Source organism: Python bivittatus, unplaced genomic scaffold, assembly GCF_059951505.1.
Source record: "Python bivittatus isolate LINGU-HERP-01145 unplaced genomic scaffold, Pbiv_v1 ctg000700_np1212, whole genome shotgun sequence".
Classification (NCBI taxonomy): domain Eukaryota; kingdom Metazoa; phylum Chordata; class Lepidosauria; order Squamata; family Pythonidae; genus Python; species Python bivittatus.
Genome location: NW_028277098.1, coordinates 30,990,509 through 31,014,874, shown reverse-complemented (window position 1 = coordinate 31,014,874; position 24,366 = coordinate 30,990,509). Strand labels below are relative to the sequence as shown.

The window sequence follows — 24,366 nt, the reverse complement described above, 5'->3', positions numbered from 1 at the left end:
CTCTTATTAGAGATTAAAATAGCACCATAGCCCACATCTGGGATACTAGAGAGAGATAGAAAGAGCTCAGTAGCTTTCACGTTTGTCTGCAGAGAGGCGTTCCACTACCTTGAGATAATTAAATGGTCTGTAAAGCATTTGGGGAATAAGGCTTCACGGAAAGCACTCTAATAGTTTATTTTATTTTTTGTTGTTGGTTTTTAATGGGACTAATCTTTGTTCCACTGGGACTTTGGGGCTATCGGAATGAGAGTAAGGAGTTGAGGAATTCTCTTTACAGATGTACTAATGGTGCTTTTAAAAGACAAAGAGAGGATATAGAAGAGAGGAGGGGGATTCAGAACGAGACAAGATAGCATTTAACGATCGTATGTTTACAGTCTAATTAAATATATTTAGTATCAGCAGTGTCACAAAAGCTGACTTTTCCTTAAATGTAAATTTTCCATAAACTATCAAGCAGGTAAATGGGTTTAGGACTGTGCTTATGAACATATTCATGCCGTATGGGGAGTTAATTTTTTTCCTTTTACAGATTTTTTTTTTTTAAATCACATTTGTTTTATCTTCAATTACCTCATTGTTGCCAAGAAATCTCTGTTGGTGGTATTGATGACCTAATATATGACAGACCTTGGGTCATTATTATTTCATTTAGTGGTTGTATGTATAGACCAAGAGGGAATCTGAATATTGATTCTCTGAATGGCTAGTAACAATGATTTATGAGCTAGGAATTCAGCACAGTGAGCCAAATAGAGTAGCAAGATTACGTCTTATGAGTTACAATTGATTTTGTTTCATATTTCGCTGCACAGTGATTAGACCATGATATCACAAATATTAGTTTTGAAGCTGTGTTATTTGTTGAAGAATCAGAATGTAGAATTAATTATCAATAATGCAGATACTTGTTCATCTGCACAGCTTTGAGAGTTGCTACTAAGAATGGTTAGCCTAAGCTGTTCTTTCTTATTCTATTTGTGCTGTTATCATTTTAGGTTGTTTTCTGTATCTTCTGTCCCAACTTGATGTGAAACTGATTTCTTAATACAGTGCAAAACTTTACAGTCTGTCTTGCACATTTAGCAGAAAAAACATGGTTGGGTATTTTTGACTGTATCAAAGGTAATAGTAAAGACTAAGGTAATACCTATGCATAGAATATTAATATATCAGTTACATTCTGGGTTTTTCTTCTCCCTGATATACATTAGTCTTTCCCCAGTCCCTGTTTTATGTATGAAAAAAAGTTGTGCATGGAGATACATTATATCTGCTCAGTTTTAAAGTATAATAGGTGCGTGTAGAGTTTCATGAGAAAACATTTTGTAACTGAATAGGCTGGGCTCTTTCATTCGTTCACCACCATAGAGAAGACCTTTAATTATTACCTTAGTGTATGGACAGGTTAAACCTGAACTAGGCAACACAGGTTTCATAGTATTTCCATTTTGGCACTGAACGTTTCCCTGTTGAGTCAGAGAGTCCACCAATACTGCTCCTCCTTCTCTTCCTTCAGGATTAAAAAATGATAATTTTTAAGGAATAACTTTATATTAATCACACTTCTTTAGTCACTGACAAAAGGCATAGAAGGACATCAGCACTGGGGTAGAACAAAGAAAATAACTAGTTGAATAGTGTGTATGTGATCCTTACAGAAAATAAATAGTTGATATATATAATTAACCTGGAAACTAAGGACTGAAAAAACCTTACTCATGTAGACTATTAAAAAATTGCTTTTGTGCATAATATATTTCCAGACTCATGGTATTATTCTAATATAAAGTATTTAATTGCCAGTTTGATTTCATTAGTTGTTAAAAAATTAAATGACTTTATTTTTTTCTGCATGACCCACATAACTCCACAGTTATATGGGGGGTGGGGGGGTGGGTAATCCTTTTGCAGTGTGATTGGTCCCAGGCCTATATAATCTACAGTTGCAACTTGCAGTACCTTGAATATAAGACTTTATTTAACCCAATTAATCAATAGGGTTAAATAATCAAGGTGCTATTTGTAACCCACAAAGGTATTTGTTGTCAAATCTCCATGCTTGGTTTTACTTTGCCAGGTGGAAGTTGGATATTGGGGAGATGACTATTTACACTGGGATTGTCAGGTATGAATGACGTGTGTACTCAGTTTTTCTCTTAACTCACTTATTCTTTCTATTTCTGTTTTTTTTTTTTTTATAGTAAGAGGAAGGTCATAAAGTGTATCAAGTACATTCACATAATATTTCATCCAGAGCTGTTGGCATGTCTCATCATAGTCTCAGTATGTTTGTCTACTTATTCTTCTAATAAATTCTCTGTCTTGCATAGAGAAAACAGACACTCACTTAAATTAGATTGTAATCCTATGTCCTCTTGATTGATTATGTGCCATCAATTCGGTATCAACTCTTAGTGACCACATAGGTATATTTTCTCCAGGGCAATCTGTCCCAACGTGGTAGTTGAGGTCTTCCAGTGGTCTCCTGCCCCAAACGTAAATGAGTCCATTGACCTTGCCACTGGACATCCTCTTGTTCTCTTTCTTTCCACCTTTCTCAGCATTACAGACTTCTCTGGAGAGCTAGGTATTTGCATAATGCGTCTAAAGTATGATAATTTGAACCTGGTCATCTGCCTTGAGTGAGAAGTCTGGACTGATGTCTGGATTGCTGTCTACTTATCTAGGAGTTAATGCTATTGAATTAATGGCTACTTTTCTTCTTAACAGTAAGCCTAGTTTTTTTAGGGGGACGTGGTGGCGCAGCGGCTTAATGACGCTGAAAGTTGCCGGCCAGAAATGGTTGACACTTCAGTGGTTCAAGCCCAGCCTTCACGTAGCAGAGTGAGCTCCTGCTTCCTCCCCCAGTTCCTGCCAACCCAACAGTTTGAAAACTTACGTGAGTAGATAAATGGGTACTTTCACTCCCCAGGGAGGAAAAATGCTGGTGGCGCCTTGCAAAAAGGAGTCGGGAGCAGTTGCCGGTAAGCGCGGAAGCTGAGCTCGCCCGAAAAAAGGCACGAAGCAATGGAAACCCTGCCTCCTGCGGTTGCCAGCTGGGCTCTGCTCTAGGAAGGAGGCACTGGCAAACCACTTCCGAAACACCTTGCCTTGAAAACTGCAAAGGACTCGTCCAAAAGCAGTCACTGCAGAGTCGGTAACAACTGAGTGCAGATTAAAAAAAAAGCCTAGTTTTAACTATGGTTTGTTGAACAAGCCATAACGGCCTGGCTTGTACAAAATATAAGCAGGAGTGGGAAAACTGTGACCCAGAAGCTGCAGGCAGACCCTGATCCCCCTTTTTGCAGCCTCTAGAATATTTCTGATCGTACTTCCAAAATTCAGTTTCCCAGTATTCAAAAGCTTGAATAGGTTAAACCTACTGACCATCTACAAAGGTAAAGAGGAAAACAAAACCGCATGGAAATTAGATGACTGAAGAGATAACTAGACAAAGAAAGAAAGAAAGAAAAAAAGCAATATTCAGTAATATTTATTTATTTTACAATAAAATGAACTTCAGACAAGCAGAAGAGATTACCGTCACTCTTCCCAAGGGTGGTGATCTAATCTTCTAAGGCTTCCATACTTACAGCAGCTTCCACCAGCAGCTTCTGAAAAGTTGTCATCTGTACTGTTTGAGTAGTGACTTTTAACTGTTTTTGTAATGCTTGAACAGGATCTAGGGAATATCTGCAGCGAAGCAAAAGAGAGGGAGAAGCCACTGCCATTGGTTCTGTCATTCTGTTCATAACTTCATTTTTCCAGGGCCATTTTTCCAGAGTCCGCAGAGGCATCTCCCATTTGACAGTGTTCACCATTAAGCCTCATTGTTTTTTCAGGTAGCGGTGTACAAAATATTATGAATTTAAAATCCCTATTTTGGGATGTTATTGGTTATGCTGCATGCATACTATTTTGTCTTCCCTTCCCTTCCCTTCCCTTCCCTTCCCTTCCCTTCCCTTCCCTTCCCTTCCCTTCCCTTCCCTTCCCTTCCCTTCCCTTCCCTTCCCTTCCCTTCCCTTGGATAACCATGAAATTTAGCATACATAACATTTGAAATGAGACCTATGTATTTTGTAGTTCTTGCACAGACTTAGGAGTGTTTAATGAACAGAATGGTAAACGTTTTCAGATTGTGCCTCTGGTGTCCAAAGTATCAGCATATTTAACATGCTCAGCATGAGGTTAAGATATTACAGTTGATAATAGTGGTAATTGACTTTCTTGTGCATTCTCTTTCCTCTCTCCCCCTCCAATACAAAGAGTCATCATGAGGGCAAACTGAATGGCTGGTTAGCACACACAGGACATCCCAACCGTGTCTTTTTTTTAAAAAGTCTGGGAGATCACTCTGAGTTAATATGACATGCAGTGAATTGGAGCAAAAGTGTAATGAACATTGGTAATGCTCATGATATTGATAATCTAGAAGGCATAGAAAGAAAAGGAATATTGGCAATGGAGCATTATTGTTGCCTCATTAGCTCAAGCAGAGTTTACTTTGCTAAATTGTTAATTTGAGATACCATTTTGTATGAACAAGAAGACTAAATCTGTGAGGGATTGGGGAGATGTTCTGTGTGGAAATGATCTCTTAGAAAAAGAAGCTCAGCTCTACTGGCACGGTGTTTGACAGTGACAGTCATTCTTTTTTCCCATTTCTCTTCTCTTGCCCTCTCTTTTCCTGGAAGTAACTGAGGTAGACTTCAGTGCCAATGTGAATGGAGAGGATAAATTATAAAGCTTGAAACACTTGTGTTTAGTGTTTTGCTTGTTTGGCAGTAAATTCTCCTTTGTAAGTAAACTGTTGTAATGATTAACATAGGATCCAGTCTGTTGGGACTCAAGCTTTGTGATCTCACTTTCAGCTTAGATTCAGGGTGCATATGTATTTATCTCATACTGTTTCAGGCATTGCTAAAACATTGATCTATCACTTCAGAGCATATAGTACCTGAGTTCATAAATATGTCTTTCTTACTGTAATATAGGGTCTCTTGGTCAAGTCTCATACTATGCTATTCCCTGATATGTATTCTTTCTATATGACTTGCACGGAAATTCAGTGTGTTAATTAATTGAAACAGTTGAGATATAGCTTCCTCCCTGTTCCTTGTTAGCCTTGAACAGGGCAGTATTTTTAATGAAACACCAATTTCAGGTTTTTCCGTTTCCTTTTTCTTTTCTTTTTTCACTAATCTAAGATCTTTATACTTAGATCTGACATATGACTTTAAAAAAGGTTCTTATGAGATTACCCCACTTCAAAATGCAGGGAAGTGTTAATTCTTCTGAAAAGCTAATCAGTCAGGAATAATTTCGCACCAAGACTTTTTATTAATATGGATTTTACACAAGATTTTTTCCAGTGTCAATCTGTGCATACTAAGTTCAGTCACCTTGATTTAATGGATTCTCTGTTTAACTGACCTCAGATAATATGGACAAATTTGGAGAAGGGGACATTTGTGGAAAATAATGGATTAATCCTTTTGTTTCTAAAGTAGTCCAGATGATTCATATACATTTATATCATTTGTGTAAATTTACATATATTGTATAATTATGCAAATGACATAAATTGATGCAATGACATTTAATGAACACTAGGTATAACGGACATCTCCTTACCCCAAATAGTCTGTTAAATTGAGAGTATACTCTATAGGTCTTTATTATGTGACTTTTATGACTATGTGGATTAATCTTTAACCTGTTTATCCTTGAGTAGATTTTTACCATATTCACAAAGCAGGTACATAAAATGATGAGAATATTAATTACAAATATTTTCCATAGTGAGATTGTTTGAATACTTAATTAAGATATGTAAGTTATTCTAGCTATATTAAAAGTGAGGTAAAAGGCTGCATTGTTATCACTATGCCATGCAGTTAGATTTTACTATTTACTTTTGGAATGTGGCCTAATTTGTAAAGTATAAACTAAACTGTTAACTGATTGTAGTTTATCAGTGTTTTATATATTTTTTTTGGTTTTTGTATTTTTTACGTTGTTTTTATATTTGTTTTTTATCTGATTGTTGTACGTCACCCAGAGTCGCTTTTGGTGAGATGGGCAGTTATATAAATTAGCTTAATAATAATAATAATAATAATAAATAATAATAATAAATAAAGGAAATAAAAATATCACAGCTCCTTTATTACTTCTTAGTCTTCCTTTGTAATGAGGACTATCAAGGTTGATATCTTGATTCAATTTTAACTGCTGCTTTGTAATGATATGTGGGAATGACCTTGGGAGACAGGGAAGAGATGCTGCCTAGGGAACAATCAGATAAGAGGGAAGGGCGCCTGTAGCTGCATAACAGGCAGAGAAAGAAACTCAGAAAGAATCCCCTCTAACTTATCAGGCTATAAAAAGACAGCAGAAAATTTGACTTTCAGTCTTGCAAGATTCTGTTAATGTAGCCTTACAATAAAGTAGAATTCGCTCATCTGGTTGTGTTTCCTGTCTGATCTACCTGGGAAGGCTGACATGTTCTTATTTAACCTTTAGAAATAGTGATGCATATGTAGTGAAAGAAGGTGGCAATATATATTGCTGGTCCCAATTTATTTGTTAATTAATTTTATATGTAGATTTTTATATGTAGTGTTACATAAAACATTTGCTTATAGTATGTTACAGAGTTAACATAAAGATGCCAAGTCCCTTTCATTGGATATTCCCAAATGAATGTGGATATTGAGGTATAGCCTGCTAGCACTGTCTTGCTTTCCTCATATGGGGCATCCAAGGGTGTGTGTGTGTGTGTAAAAAAATCAAGTTGGTGGTTGTGACTGCACAAAACCCCACCCCTTTTTTACATGCATGTAATGTTGACACAGGTAGAAAAGAGGTAGGATTTCAATTACACAATCATGACCAGCATCTTGATTTCTCTGATCCTCTCTGTGGATCCCCCTGTACCCATCATGTTGGAATCTGAATGAACCTGCTTCCTTGCTGTCAGGACTGGAAAGCTTGTCTAACAGGAGACTAACTATAGAGGACTAGGCATTTCTGTCTAGGTTATCCTAACTCGTCTTGGAACATAATAAAGCCTGCTGCCTTGAAGGCTGCTTTGTGGAGAAATTGTAGCTGGTTCACATCAACCTAAGCCTCAGGTTCTCAAAATGTGTATCATGACCCTCTAGAGGGGGTTCAGCAAATTTGAGGAGGTTTGCACTGGCTCTCATCCTTCCTGGACACTAGCAGCCTTCACTGAGTTTCTGGCATTGGACCAGATTGTGTGCAAGATCTAGGCACTGAGTGTCTCCTTTGTGGCTTTTGCACTCATAGCAACAGCTCCTGAAATAGCCCCAAGCAACTCCTGAGTGCTGCAGAAGCCAGTTCAGCCAGGATTAATTGTACTTGCCTAGACTCATATTTTCTCTTTATGAAAGATAGCTTTTCCTGACTTCTGGCGTTTACACTCAGTTCTGGCACTGAGTCTGTGAGCCTGCTGTAAGTAGCCCAAGCAAAGTGGTCTCCTAGTTTGGGTTGTCACCATCATACCCAAAGTAGAAGCGCAGCATTTGGGCAAAGGCCACTGAATCAAAGACCTGGTTCTGAAAGTGATTTTGGACAGCGATCCAGCTTTGGGTATGCAAGACTAGCTTACCCTTGCTACCAATCTATCCTGACAGTGAGAAATATATTACAGTACTACAATTATTTTTATACTACTTTTAATTTTATAGATTTTGAGAGATTTGGGGATAGAATAAAATGTTTATTTTAAAGCTATAGATGCACTCTTAAAAGTACTTATTCTACAAATGACTCTGTGCTTGAAGAAGGGGTTGGCTGTTCAGTCTTTGAGTGTAAATAAAGACAATGATGATGATGATGATGAATCTTTGTTGATTCATTGTTCTTCTGTAGACTCTTAGTAACCAATCAGTATGATGCAATGGCTTCCAGGGCCTCCAAGGACAGCACCTAAGGAGACATTCTGAGATTATTGGCCTATGCTTTAGCTTAATTCTAATTGAGATCCAGTCCTCAGATTGGAATTAAAATACTGCAGTTTTATGAACAGTTTAACAGATAGTTATATCTAACATTAAGCTGAAATTTAATTTTAAGGGGATTTTTGTTTGTCCCTAAAAATCCTTCCTTCCTCCCCCTTCCCTCCCTCCCTCTCTGTTTTTACTATTTGTATTCCTTGTTTGTTTGTTTTAAAAGTGCTTAGGATATAGCCTCTAATATTCCAAAGTAAAATGTTTCTGATGGCAGACCAGGCTGTTTCCCAGAGGGAAGGATTTAAGTTACAAGTGAAGTTTTCCAGGCTGCTTTGGTTGCATTGAAACCTAATCTGCTTTTTGGCTCTAAAGGCTGTCTCCCTTCCCCACTGTTAGGCCCAGCTATGTATGAGGTGTTTTTTTTTTTTTTAAAGTCTGAAGGGAAATGGGCTATTTGCAAAGAATGACCACTTACTATGATCTACATTTTCTGTATGCATAGAGGTAACTTGATATAGCTTTTCCTGCTGGTGTTTGGCTGTTTTGGGTTTTGTTGATGCAAGATTCTAATGATTGTGTCTCCTTATCTGTGCAATTACATGGTCTGAAAGACTAGGCTGTCAGCAACATCCTTGGTTCCAAGTATTTTCTGGCTCCAAGATTTATACCTGCTAATGTTTGTGGGGGGTGGGGGGGGGGACTGGAATAGAGGGTAGATAAGGCATGCTGCTATGCTATAGTAAAATTATTCGTAAATTGCAATAGAAAGGAAACTCTTCTGTTCTTTGAGACACATTAGCCAATTCTTTGAAAAAGTAAGGAATTACGGTTCTCATTCATATTTGAAGGTTTTTCTTTTGTTTTTTAATAGGTATCTATGTATAGATAATAGGTGTACAAAAAAAAATTGAAAACTTGTTGAACCAATTTTACCTAAAATCATTGTATTTTAATACCGATGGTTAGATGTGCATTCCTTGGTGTTAATGCAAGAGAGAAATAGTCCAATAAATACTAATTGCTGGTTTTAAGGTTTGCCATTATATACAGGAGACAAGAATCAAGATATATTTTGCTCTTGCCAACCTCATTCCAAATACCTCATTCCACACAGTCATACCTGCTTGTGTTACACTCCAGCCCGAAGCTGCTGCTGTAATTTCTGCATTGTACCTGATGTAGCTTCCTGTTATTTTACATATTCCAACAATTCAGATGGGGCCAAACCTTACCATAAATCTATCCATATTGCCACCTTAAAACAGCAACAACAACACACTCTGGAAAACTGCCCCCCCCCCCGAAAAGTGGTCTTAAGCCTTCCAGGTTTTTTAAATATTTGCTTTCTTTCCTTGTTTCTTCAAACACCTTACAGTAGTGAAGTGACATGCAAAAAAAAAAAAAATCACTTAGGCTTTTCAATGTCCATCCCTTCAGTGCCTTTCTCATCTTTGGATGTGTGCAGTTAAGCACTGTGCTTTAAATCCAAACAAAAACAAAAAACAAAACCACAAACAAATCTCAAGAAATCTAAAGATCTTGTGAATCTTTCAGTAGTAATCAAATGTTAGCTTTATTTCTCTTGCAATTATTAGTGTGTCTCAGCCATGCGCTCATATTACTCTAATGATTGCATTTGTTCACCTTGTATTGTCCAGAAAGTGTGTGAAGTGAGTCTGCAATTATTATCCAGGGTTTTGTCAGATAAAGAATTAATCCTAAATGTGCGTTATTCTGCATCTGCCCGTCCATGTATGTGTGCTGTGTGTATAAATGCAGGTCAGTCCACCATTCTTTGCTTAATAGGTTTATCTAATTGGGAATAGTTTTTGCAAAGGAGAAAGAAAAATAAAAAGACAAACCATCCTTTCAGCGATACATGCAGCTTGTTCTTTGCAGATGCTATAGATTTTTTTCACCAGAGAATGCTCTTTGTGCTGTGGGTGTAAGACTTCAAGATGTAACATAACTATTCCTTTGTGTCAGCTTCAGGAAACTCCTGCAGCAGCTGATGTGCCACCTCTAGATTACCTAGCAATAGATTTTTTTTTTACCTCTAAATATCTGCTATGAACCTCTTCTGTCACACCTTTGAAAATAGCTGGAGAGTTGTCCATTTGGGGGGAAAAAAAGAAATGATCCTACTGTCAGAACCTTTGCTTTGGTGCCCATCAAAAGTAATTTTCTCATATCTCACTAGTATATTAAAGTGGGAAAAGCTGAATCTAAGTTTGGAGCTAGCCTGATACTACTTCTGAAATTGAACTGACAACATGAATAATTTCTGGATGATCTCTGAGGAAGCATCCTGTCTTCCAAGTCAGCCTGAACTTTGACCTATTCAGAATTTTCCTTTTCAGTGCTAGACAGGGTGGCTATGGCATAATCAAATATAATAGTATAAAATTAATAAAATGGATTATACAGGGGAGTTAGAAAATAGTGAGGATTTGGGAAACTCCTCCTTTTTCCTGTTTTCAGTTTCATTACAACTGTCTTCAGAATTGCAGGGCATACACATGTGATTAGCCCACTTGTTTTCTTCATTTTAAAAGGGGTATTTGTTAATGTGGAGCAGTGATTAACAGCAATGCAAACCATCACGTTAAACAACAAACAACAGTTTACTACTTTCCTCAAAGGAACTGTTACAGTGAAATTCTAGGCAAGCATGTATTTCTCAAAACATTCAGGAAACAGACAACAGTGATTCTCTAGTCCTAAGCATACTTCAGAAATAAAGAACATTGAAATAATTTCTGAGCATTATCTTTAGGATCAGACAGAACCTCTATTATGATAGATTTTCTAATCCCATTAGGCACAAATGTTACGTTGAGTGAATTTGATCATTTAGAAGCCCAAGTAACAGTAGACTGGATTTGGCATGATCCATATTTTCCCGGCTACTTGCAAAAGAGCAAGTTTGGAACTGACATTGTTGGTTTGACTCTTCTGTTCTTTGGCAAAATAGTGAGCCAAACAAAGGCTATGAGAGCAGTTTTAAGAGTTCACAGCATTGTACTTATTTGTTTTCATTTCCAAAGTAACTTTTGCAGCCTTAGCTGTAGGCAGTGTTTTGAAAGAGAGATTAAAATTCACAGAAATGCACAGTGCCTGGCCTCCTGCTGTGCTGTAGAATGCAGTTTGCTTCTTAGTATGGAGAAGATCCATGGATGTATAGCAGTTTCTTGTTCCTGGGTGGAGCTGGGTAATAGTTTTGGACAGAAACATTCAATAGTAGTGGAGAAGTACATGTGGCATGTTCTTGTCATATTAATGTGGAAGGTCTTTGGGGATGAGGGAAGGTGGCCTAGTAATTGGTGGCCTAGTAATTAGTAATTGGTAATAACAGGTTTAATGAAAAAAATAATGCATAGTTGCATGAAAGCCCTGTCTAAGTTCAGTTTGCATACACTTGGTCTATAATTACTGATTGGGAATGGTACATTCTGCACATCCTCAAAGGCATGCTTTTGCTGTTATTATTTCAGTAATATCCTGGCATGCCTGGCAGCCATTAGTCCCCTTGGGATAAAAGCTGCAACCCTGTTTCTGTTACTGGAAAAGAATGTGAAGACAAAGCACTTTGCTCCAAGAAGTAGTGTCTTCACAAAATACAGATTTTAGATTTAACCCAGGAGGGGGAAACCCGCTACCTCAGAAAAGCCTGTACCATTTCAGTTCCTGCTCTTCGTCTGAGCAGATATAGAGCTGCACATTACCCAAAGGATGGCACTGCTCCTGCAGATGTGAAAGCAAGGGGGCCCTGAAGTATTGTCTTCCTATTTTGTTTCTTTAGGCAACTGCCCTGCTTTCTTTCTGCCAGTATTGTTAGATGTCTCTTGGCCTTACAGTGTTTTAGCTTGAGAGTTCCTAGAAATCCTGGAATTCTTGCAAGTATGTGCCATCACCCTTCACACTGCATGTTTCTTTCTCATGGTTTTCTATTTGAGGTCTCCCTTCAGATATTAACTGGAGGCAGACGATTGTCTGTCTTCCCTCACTGCCAGTTTTCTCATCAGCATAGAATCTGATCTCTACTGTGTCATTTAATAGTGAACATGAGTTGATAATTTTCATTTTCATTTCTCTCCCCAGTTATGAAGATGAATGATGTAGACCACCCTCTTGAATGACGCTGGGCATTTTATATCTGGGATCGTTAAGGAATAAAAAGAAAACACTTTTAAAGGGGGGTCAATAATGGTGGCTTCTGATTGCAGAATGAAAAGGTTTTGGCTGCTTCTGATAGTCAGCTTCCTGCAGTGTTCAGAAGGTAAGATATGTTAATGTGTAATTTGTAAGAATAAAGAATAATTCAAATTTGAGATTCATCCTTGTCTGAAAGGGCAATATAATTCATTTTGGAAATGATGCTTCATATTTCTGCTGCATGTATCCACTGGAGGAATGCTATTCAGTCATATTTTGGCACACATTGATGCATCTTGGAACTTTTAAGTTTATTTTTTGTCATGTCATGTTGCTGTTATTACTGTTATTTTTGACATATTTTGGGGTTATTCTTTCTTACGTTTTTCTACTCTTTTTGGGGAAGCAGTTTCCCTTTTTTTAGAATATCTATCTATCTATATTCTAAAATATCTATATTTAGAATTTCTATATCCATCTAATTTAAACTTACCATTATATGATTCAAATGTTAAGTATTTGCCATGTATTGTACAGCTATGTTTTATTGTTTTACTTAAGTGTTTATAATGAATAGTCTCCAATATTATATGTTGTAGTGAGATACATTAGAATGGAACATTGTGTAGCAAATGAAATGTCAGTCTGACTATCCTTGAATGGCAGTTGGTATATTACTTGACTCCCCTTCTCAGTTCCAACATAAATTGTTATTCAAGGAGGACGTATATGATGGAGCTAAGAAAAGAAATTAAGAAATAGAAATTTTATAAAAATATATATAAGATTAAGATAGTATAGGTTTAAATATACTTGATCCAGTGTAAAAAAATGCAAGGGTGAATATATATATACTCAGAGACATGCACAGACATAAGCACATCTATGCATATATTGGTTTTTAGGTTTTGCTTGCAGAAGTATAGTAAGTTGAAAATGAGCATAATTCATTTCAGAGTTGGGTCCCTGAAATTGAAAATCAGCTATGGTCAGACTATATCCTGTTCCCACTTAAAAATTATTTTCCAACTTGCACATGCAATATTTAAATTAGAGAAAGGAATAAGCTACTTTTTCTCTTTTAGAACATTGTACCCGTTGTAAACACCTATGAACAGATGACAAACTGTATGGTAGTGTCATGACATGAATCCTGTAGCTGACATACTTGGATCCAACATCAGGAAGCAAATCTGAAAGGCCAGAGTTTGAGTCATGAGAATCCTAAGCACACTGTGGTTTCTACTGGACACTTATGTCTGTTCAGTTTCCCTAGCTTCACAGACCTAGGATATTTCACTGCAAATCTAGCAGACTATAAGCACAGCAGTGTTACAATGTTCTACTTGTACAGTAGCTTAAAAGTACTGTACAAAACATCATTTATCCATTTTAAGTCCCACTGAAATGAATGGAGGTTTCATGTTTGTGTCATTAAGCAATTTGAATTCCATAAAGAATAGTATCATATACCTTACTGAAAAAGCAGGAAATCAGATGCAGTTTATAGCAGCACTTAAAAGAAGATGATTCACAAACTGGTTAATGATGCAATTTTATATTCATGTCTTCTCAGAGGTAAATCCCACGGAATTCTATGGAACTTAATTCCAGTGTGACCAAAGGTGCAATTTTTCTGGCTTTTTAAAATTTATTTCTTTTAAAAATGATTTTATTGCCAAAGAAACCTTAGCCAAAAGATGTCAGATTAAAGAATAGAGTGATATATAACCAGAAATTAAGTGCAGTGAGTAGGTGTTGGACTTGAACTAGAGACCAGAGTTTGCTTTCCTTCTCTGTCAGGTAATTCATCTTGGGTTAGTTATCCTTTCTTCTTGCACAGTCTTATCAGGGTAAAATACAGTAACCCTGTTAAGCTAAAGAAAGGACAAGATAATCAAAATGTATATTTTTAACTCTCTGAATTTGTTGTACTGAATTGGGTATGCATAGAATTGTAGCTAAAACATAGGAAGTAGCGTTCAGTTTTTATTTGTTTAAATTAAGGACACTATGGGATCGTCCATAGAACCTCCTTGCCCAGGCATAAAGATGTCCCACTTACTTTTGGCTGAGGGCAAGTTTTCACAGGGGAGATTCTATCTTGTAGCTAGCATGCTGCCAAGATAGGCTGAAACCACTCCAAGCTATTTCAGAATTAGTATTTTCCCTGGAAAAAAACAAAAGAAAATTTCCTGTGCACATACCTGTGTTTCATGGAGGAAGAATCCTTGGAGGTTGATAAACTGCTGGACTCCAGTTGCCCCACTGTCGTATCACCCCTACTTGTCCTGTTGTGGGTCTTTGTGCCATGATGACCATTTATGCTTTGGCCGCTGGAGAGAATAGAACTTTCCCCAGCAGCTCTTTCTCTTGTTTGTATGACTTTTCTGGAAGAGGAAATGCAGCGGTTTCATGAGGCCAATATTCCCTTCAGTAATAGGAAAATAAGATCATCAATTTGTTCAATTCCTTTTTCATATCCCTGTTTGTAAGTAGCAAGCAATAGAATTCTTGGCAGAATTAGAGAACTATAGTGGCCTTGACTATATTTTGAGTTCTTCTGTGAAACAAAGAACGAACTTTGTTTTGGGCAATTTCACCCTATTCTCACTGGTGATTGATCTTCTATTATACAAAAGAACTCAAACAAGGAGGAAATGATGAAATTGACCAGACTGGAATGTGGAAGGAATTTCTGTGTGCAGGCAGCAGTACTGATCAGCCTTGTTGTTGAGAATGGTAAGGCAGGCTATACAGACGTACTTTCCTCCCATATTAAGAATAGGAGGAAAGCATATTGGTATGGCTATGGGAATGAGCCCTAAGTTTTTCAAATTTTATTACAGTTTTCAAGGTCCCTTCCAGCTTGTAAGTCTTACAGGGCCACTCTATTAGAGATCTGGAAAGGCAATATATCCAGTTTACGTACAGAATTCTTCCATTTTATTTTCTGAAAACATATTTATTACCCATTATTGCACTTGGACTCTCATGATAATTACTTGTGGACAGAGGGAGGCAGATTTGAGAGCATCTTGTGTTTTTAATTCTATAGGTAAGGAAATGCAAGGAGTTCCATGCACTGATTGTAAGATATGGTTTGGACCATAGTTTGATAAAAACATCCCGATTTACCCTGGGCAAATTTGGAGGTCTATTGGTATGACTTGGCTGAATCCAAGCAATGATTAAAACAAAAACAAAAAAAACCTTTATGTGTCCCTTTGAGTATTATTGGAAATAATAATAATAATAATAATAATAATAATAATAATAATAATAATAATAAGCAGCTATGATTTGTGTTGTGTTTGAAACCATTAGATGAAATCGTTCCTAACTGTAATGGTTCCTAATGAAGAGATGAATCCTGCCAATGCAAAGTATATTTTTTTCCTCCCAAGATCAGGCTGGGTTCATTGACCTATTTTTTTCCCTTCAATTATTATGAAAATGACATATAACATAGAGACGGCTCAGTTACGATACTTGAAAATGTTCCAAAGGTTAGATCTAGTAGTATTTATGGAAAAAAAGAAACATCAGAACCTTCTATGAGGGGGAAGTACAGATTTGCTTTCTTTTCTTTTCCCTCCATCTAATTTTACATTCAATATGGTACTGCAATTGGGATTTGGCTAAAAGTCTATATTAAGGACATGAAATGTGAAATAATATATTCCCATTCACTTCTTCCTGAAGCCTGCTGAATGATAAACAAACTGTTTACTCCATGAATATCCTGCAAAAAGCTTTTACATGCAATATCTATTTAGTTTAATGTTGGCTCTGTTCTAAGACACGGCTCATGGGCTTGAATTGAAAAAAAAAAAGTATAGTAGGAACTCTAATTTAGATTTCACGGAATGAAGACCAGCAATCTCTCTCAGGGGATATTGCCCTTCAAAAGCCTGGTTTGCCTGACCAACTTTTAAGACTGCTTTTCCCCTCCCCTATTGGGTTGATAAAGTATTGAAGGCCAATTCTGACCAGAAAAAAACACATTTCTCACATGTGGTTTGTTAAAAAATCATTGGGATTTGTTAGAGATAATTATCTACATATGTTCTTGGTGGTCTTTACAAACCAATATTGAATGAAACTTTATTTTTCTGGGGAAGTGCAGTTTACAAATGAGAAGGGATGTACTGAGTTCTTTGTAAAAAGCTAAATTTCTCACTTGAAAGAAAACTGGGGAGGAAATTGGAAAGAGTAGACGGAAGGGAGCCACACTAATTAAACATTATTAAAATAAATCAAATACTGTGGTTCTCTATCCTGGAAAGGAATACTGATGTGGAGGTAGCTTCAAGCCAAAACAGATAAATTAATCTTATTTTATTGGACATTCTTGCAAGATACCTGTCTTCTTTTGGTTTAATAGATATATAATAGGGCTTAGATGTAGATGTTTTCATAGCTGGCAAAAGTCTGTGAGAAACCAACCTCAACAGAGCTGGGCTTAGCTTTCAGCTTGAGTAAGGAATGTATAATCCCATCGTCCTTGAATATGTGAGGCCTTGAATAGTAGAAATTATGAATAGAAATGGTAAAAGTGTTCCTATACCAAATTAGAGCAATCCTGACTTGGATAGTTGCTTAACCTTCTAGCCATGCTTGTGTGCATCCATTTTATCAATGGATGCCAACACTAGAAAACTTTAGTGGCTCTTAAAACTGAAAAGATTTTGCATTCTCCTATAAATTCTTAAATACTGCATCCTGCTTTTTTTTATTTTTTTATAATAGGATCGGGGAAAAGGTGGATGTGGGAGTTTTTCTATTAACGGGGAGATGTGTCTTGCAGCCTGGGAGAATCTGAAGTACGGTGTTGGGCGTGGAAGATATATAAAACTTTATTAATCATATTATTTGAGAGAATTAACATATATAGGTATTGGTAATATTCATATAGCTAAAAACATATTGCATTCATTTATGCTTGACTACAAGAAGATGTGGCCTTGTAGGCATAGATTTGCTAGCTGGGACAAAACTGGATTATTTGTAAGAAAGAGTGACAATCTGTGTATTCTACCCAAAAGCCACTTTCTCAGCAAGGGCACAGCGGAGGCTTTTGTTGTGTGACCTACTCCATCAAAACAGACATTATTTCCTAATATGTCAAGTAAAACAAGCTGTACATAAGACACAGTGGCTAGAAGAAGAAAACACAATACTTTCTGTAATTTATTGATAAATATTGGTAGGAATTTGTTATAGATTAGCTGTTGGGTAGGACTTTGTGGCTATTGTAATTATTTATTGATATCTGAAGATAAATCAACAAGGCTTTCCACAACCAGATTAAATGAAAAGAGAATACTTCAGCGTTCTCAGGTTTAGAAATCTCCCTGTTGCTTTTTAAAAGAGTAATAACAGGTTTTTATATTGGAAAATTGTAGGCTTTGTAATCAATTACATAAAATAGGAACTATCTAACCTGAAAAAAAAGTGGAATGAACTATACTGTACTGTTTTACTTAGCTTTCAGAAATGATACATCTCAAATACTAAGGAGATGTTTTGCCACTGATGTAGTTGTTTCCACAACAGCTTTGTGAAGCAAATTGGCTTGAGTATGTATGGGACTGCCTACTGATATGAAGCCTGTCCTCTCCACAAGATCTGTATTTCTTTTTTTAGGAAAGGAGTTTAACTCCTTTCTCTTTGGCCAGATTGTTCTCATTAAATTTGTTTAATAGTATTTTATCAGATTTTTATTCTTTATGTTTTATTGTGAAATATGTTCTTTGAGTGGCCTTTGAGTTGAAATCTGGTATATATATATCAACATTGTAAGAGTAAGTTTTGCTTGACCAGGGTATTGGAACTGAGTTCCTCCATTCAACATTTCCTACATTATGCTCTAAACATTTTTGTATCAAATTTCCTGGCAAAATTATCAAAGCATTAACCAAAATTACTGTTTTGGATATTTCCTATATAGGAGTAAAAAAAATTGAAATGTTGGTTATAAATGCTAAAAATAAATTTAAAAAGAGAGTCTGAATATATATTTGTATATTTCTGAAGGCATAAAATAATATAATTTTGTAGACTCGTTTTATATGACACTCTTCTTCCAGCAAAGCTTAAAATATCTTTATTTATTTATATTTAAGGTCTGTGTGTGCATGTGTGTGTGGTTCCCTGAAGCAAATGTTGCTTAGGGATTTATTAACAAAACCTTGTCTTTAACCAACAAACTATTCAGTATTATAACTTTTCTCATACATTAAGTTAGATATTCAAAATTTTGAATTGAAAGGAACAGTGCAACTTCCTGGTAAGAGTTATAACCATTCACTTAAGCCTTTTATGAGAACAAAGATACATTGAAGTCTAAGGGACTCTTTACAGAACAGACATACTTTAAAGAAAAATGCTAATCATAGCTTCTTAATGTTAGGTTCAGTATTAGGTTTTGTTTTGTTTTGTTTTGTTTTGTCCTGTATAACATTGTGTCAGTTTCAATTGTAATAACCTTGTTCAGGATTTTAAAGAACAGCTTCATGATTGGTCACAAAGATGAGACTGTACTGGCTGTATTACCTTGGTTAGACAATTGTGGATGGTTCAGAAATGATTTGAAATGTGAAAGAGTGCAAATGCAGTGCTTCTTTAAAACAGACTTCCATGTGAATGTAAAAAAAAAGCTGTTTTAATGAGTTCCTTTAAAGATGTGGCTGCTTTAATAAATTGCATTTATAAATGTGGTTGTTTTAATGACTGGACTTATTAAAACAGCTATATGTTTTTCTAGGGTCATACAAAAACTTGGGAAAAAGGGTAGCTGCTTGTGCTCCCACATGTTCTGAAACACTTTTCCTGAATAATTTTTGATGTATGGATACTATTCTGTTTAGACAAATTTGGATCCTATTTTAAATTATCTGAGGTTTTCAGACAGTGACCTGCAGCAAGCTGTCATATAAAAAAGGGAACATTATTTAAAAAAAAAAGATTAAAGTGTTTTGTACACAAAGTTAGACAAATGAAATATGTAAAAGAAAGGAATTATATACTGACTTTAAATTGGGCAGTCAGCACTGTGATCCTCCCAGATAATATAGTATGACAGTCTACAGAAAAAGAAATAGACAAACTAAATGTTTCTTTAGTATTCTGCTAGGAGCACAGTTTGTATTTGTGTGTTGTGTGTTGAAATGTTATGCTTCAGATCAAATTCTTAAAAGGAATAAAAATTCATCTCATCAAAGTCAGTTATTCTTTCTTATCTACTGTTCTCCACCGCTTTATATAGCATTAGTTTATCCCCGTATAATCTTATCGAGTTCTGCAGATTCATTGAGTGGCCAGGTGTTGCTGACCTTTGGAATGCTGTATAAAGATCTCAATAGCTATTCTTATGTTCAGCATCTTATGTCATTTTTAAACCCTTTTGCTAGAAAAAGGCATAGTTTAGATCCTGTAATTCTTATAAGCAAATCAGCAGTAATCCAGAAACTCTTAAAGCCAAACAAAAACCCTGTGGACTAAAATAAAACAAACCAGCTCAGTTCTATGCTAGCTCTGAAATTTTTATTCTGCTAAAGCTTTTTGTAATTTCTTTATCAACAATTTTTTTTTTTATTAGAGTTGTAGCGCTTTTGACTTACTTGATGTGGCCCCTTTTTCAGTACCCCTAGATCAGTGTTTCTTAAACTGTGGCCCTAAATCAAAATTATTTGCCAGCCTATGTTGAAAAATAATACAATATTACAATCCCATCAAAGAATTGTGAGAAGTGGTAGTGGGAGCGATTGCATCAATTTTAATTTTTAATATGGTAAATATAACCCATACAAACAAAAGCTCTTTTGGGGTCCTCCATTATTTTTAAAAGGGGGAAGGGATCCAGAGGAAAAAAGTTTAAGAGACACTGTCCTATATCATTTCTTTTTGACCAAGTCCAAATCACCTCTTGAACACTGCTTAATATAGAAATACATTCAGGCCTTTATATGAGTATTCACAGTTAAGAGTGATATGAATGCATATTGTCAATTAATCTTGACCACTTACACTTGAGTTTAAGATTAATAAATAAATTGGAGATCCATTGTAGTTTAAGAAGATGGGAAAATAATGTTTACCATTAAATATAGACAAAATTCCTGTGCAAGAATCTCTCTATCTGAATTTTGCATTTAATTGAATTACCAGGAATGTTCTGTTTCTTATGTATAAGTTGTGTCCCTTTGATTTTCTGTCTTCTAAATTTTATTTTGCAAATAAAATTTTGGGCTAAAACTTCATAATTCCCAATTATATGTTGCCATTTGAAGTTCACCATATTGGTCAAATTTATTCAGCCACTGATGAATGGAAACTAATCTTTCCCCTGTAACATTTCCAAATACCTGTATTTTTATCCTGTCTTCTTCAGTGGAAATGAAGAATTGTTCTTATGTTTGTATCATGAATAAGGTAGATATAGAAATAAAACGATACAAATGTATACATATGTACATACATGGATATACGCTTTTTTCTGCCTCAGTTGTCAAATGATAATGTTACTGGAACAAGATGTTTCTAAAATGAATTTCAGTCATATAGTCCAAATTCACATGTGTATTCAGTATCATAATTCTGTTTGGGAAAATGGGGTTTTGTGGCCATTTAGAATTGATTACGCATTTCAGTGTGTTTGAGATAAATCTGGTCTTTGTAAACAGTAATGTACTGTTTGTTTCTTGCCTTTTTCATTAGTTAATTTATAACAGATGAAGTTGGCATGCAACATGGAAAGGAATAAGGAACAAACTAATGATTTGTCCCATTCAAGTTGATGGGAGTTTTGAAAATGTGTGTGTGTGCATGTATGTAGGGGGATATGTGTGTGTATTTCTGCCTTTCTTAGTGATTCACAGTAAATGATTACATAAAAAGTCATAAAATAGTGTTAGCTTGATACCGTGCTTAAGAAAGGCTAGTTAGGGTAGACTTAATGAGCTGTAAAACCTGCTGTAAAATGTATTACAAGTAAACTAGTAACCTTCAAATTCCACTTTGAATAATTTCCTTGAGGGACACATTATTTAGATGTATTATTAAAGAGAGAACGTAAGAATGCAATTAAAAAGAAAAAGCTGAAGTTAGATTGTATCTACTGTAACTCTGAAATTAAGATGCCTTGCAGTATTGTCAAGTTGTAGGCTATCTAGTTTAAAAATCTTGTCTTCTGGTATATAACTGCATCTCAAAATTTTCTAAATTACAGTGCATATTTCAAGGATTCCCAAGCCTGCTGACTGTTACTTTGACGAATGGTTGGTAATGTGGCATTTGCAGAATACTTTAAATTCCCTTTTTTTAAAAATGACAAACATGCAAGCACCAGATCTTTCAAGATTTCAGTGTTCTTGCATGACAAACTCAGCTTTCCACACAGAAACCATAGATATATATATAGGTCTGAAATTTCATAAATTAGTAAATATTGTAATATTTTAGTATTCTTATATGAAATCTTGCAATATTTTGAGAATGACTACACAGAAATCTTGTGATATTTGGTACAGTGACATTTCAGACTTCCTATTATCATTTGTGTTATATAGTCTTTTCTGAAGAATACTCAGCAAATGCTTTTAATGTAGGGTCAATTCATGTTTTGTCCCAAAGCAAAGAATTGTTCAGATATTGCCATAATATATATGTGGTTCCAAGCAAAAAAGGGGGGGGGAGGAGTTGGTAAATGAAATGTTGTGAGGTCAAATAATTCTAATTGTTTCAGCTGTTTTGACAATTTCTTTGTTATAATTTCTAATGCTCCAATAAGCTTTGTCAGTTTATTCCATAATCTATTTCAGTCCTGATATTTTACAGCCTTCTCTAACTCATTATGAACAACTTTAATGTTATTTAGTATTGTCACATGATTCAAATTCTCTCCCCCCTCTCTTTCTCTCCCCCCCCCCCCTTAGTGCGTCATGTAACCCTTGTGTTCCACTGAAAATAGTTTGGAAAACCCTGTTCTACATGTTGGCCTGTCTGAATTTGGAAATCCCATAACAGTTTTACATGGCAATACTGGAGAACTTTTTCAACATTATGACCATACAAATATGTATTAAACATATATTAGTATACTACTGTTTCACATTTGTTAGTTTTAAGTTCAGCACAAATAGGGTAATGCATTTGTATAACACAAGAGCAGGCTAACAGTGTTTTTAGTGAATCCAGTAAAGAAGTAGCAAATATAGTTTACTGGCCATTCTCCTATCAACAATAGTAGTAGGAATGAAAGCAGGAAAAAAAGCCTACCTGTTGAGTTCTATTGAGCTGTGCAAGGGTTTGTACAATGGCTTGTGGAACAACTTGTGGAATTGCTTATATCCTGCTTTATGCATGAGTTCTAGAATAGCTCTACAACAACTTGTGTATCACTTTGCACGGTTATTGGTTTTGCACTTGTTAAAGTACAAAAGGGAAGAACAAATCCATCTATCAGTATTAAATTATAAAACTTCAGAATTAATCATTGTAACAGAAAGCAAAACAAGAAATAAGAGAAAAAGTCTAGAAATTGTGTTACAAATAGAAATCTTTTGCCTATATTGCACAAATGTAATCTTCCTTGCCCCTTTGCAAAGCAAACAAACCACCCTAATTCAAATATTAATAAATGCCAGATCAGCAGGCATTTTCTTATGCCACTTAATAGAAGTCAGGAAGCATATTTAATTATTAGCTTTTGTTTAGTATAGTTTGAAGTTAGAAACTTTCAAAATAGACCATTGTGTTTTTATTTTTTGTCTGATGCAGTCAGATGTTACTTGATCAGTGTCAGTTTTATTTACCTCAATACAGCTGTATTTCATTTGCTCTGTAGAATTATAAATTGGCTTATTGAAAAGCTCATTTGACAATAAATGGTGAGACTTTTATGAAAATGGACTTCATCTGAGTGAGGCCCAAGCAATGAAAGAGTAAATCCTTAAGATGCCAAGCAACAAGCAAGGTCCATTTTGAAGACATTCAGATACGTTAAGCAACAGTAATACCCCGTAACCATTTAAATGACAGCAGCTGACTGTTTGAATTAAATTTCTATTTGGCTTAATTTGGGTTCCTAATTATTCTTAACTTACGTGAGTAGATTTCAATTATAGTATACTATGGGGATTTGTAGCTAAGGCAACTGAAGGAATCATTTTACCTAAAGTACTTTTGTTAACAGATTAAGGCAGGTTAAAATGGAAGGATAGAAAATTGAAACTGCTTTCTAAGACCGACAACGTTCTTTCAAATGATATCAATGGAGGGAAATGGTAAAAGAGGAAGTCTGTGTCTGCCCAGCCTCTATTCTAATAATTCAACGAATTTTTCTAATGTACCACATCTATAATCCCTGTTACCTTATTCTTTTCCCTACATACATACACACACAGATACATGTGTATGCATGTATGTATATGTCTTTGTGTCTATGTCTATGTATATTTATCTGTGTATGAGTATATATGTATGTGTGTTGTGTGTGTGTGTGTAAAAAGATTATATATATCTTAATTAAATAAAGCTGATGGCTCTTTATGTTTCTGTTTGTTTGCTCTACCTGTTGCTAAATTATAGAAATCTTAGGCTGTGGTCAGAATACTCTGGCATTAGGTGACTTTGAAAAGTTCCCAAATACTGCCATGAATGATTACGAGGGGCAAAAAAGAATAATTAAACTTCTCTACTCTTTCAGGGTTTGCTTGGAAAAAGTGAGAAAAAACATCTATTCCCTTTGTTAGCAATGAGAAGGAATTTATTATGTCAGCTAAATAACTGATTAAGTATTTCCATCGGCTAGAGGCATCAAATGGAATTGGGTGGATTTCGAGTTGACAGTTGCAAAGCTTCACTCATCCACAATTACCCAGCTGCTGGCATGCCCTCTTTTACGGAGTTCCAGGATTAGGATTTTCTCACTTCAGAAAGTGGCAGTGATGAAGATTGATAGGAAGAGAGGGACACTCATGACCACCTGTGCTGTCCACAGCTGCAGCCTTGTCTGATTTTGGAAAGGAGCAACTGAGGAAACCAATGTCTTAGAATGCAATTTCTGGGACTGCAGAATTCTTTTTAAGACTGCTAGTATAAGCCACAGAGATGGATAAGATACTAAGTACTGAGATGTTTTTATAGCACCAAGATCTTTTCCAGGAGTTGCTAAGATAAAGAAACAAGCAAGGTTGTTTACTCACTTTTTATCAGCAGACTTAGT

At 35.7% G+C, this 24,366-nt stretch overlaps 1 protein-coding gene across 6 annotated transcripts in view; it reads left to right on the top strand.

Annotated features, from left to right (window-relative positions):
* Positions 1 to 24,366, top strand: part of ADGRL2 (adhesion G protein-coupled receptor L2) — a 206,916-nt gene that overhangs the window by 34,012 nt on the left and 148,538 nt on the right. For all 6 annotated transcript variants that reach the window (XR_015798463.1, XM_088153880.1, XM_088153882.1 and 3 more), the window contains exon 2: positions 12,084 to 12,261. Coding sequence is in view for 5 of the 6 variants with exons in the window: in XM_088153880.1 (XP_088010006.1) it covers positions 12,189 to 12,261 (73 nt within the window). In the remaining variant the exon portion in view is untranslated. The remainder of the gene's footprint in view (positions 1 to 12,083; positions 12,262 to 24,366) is intronic.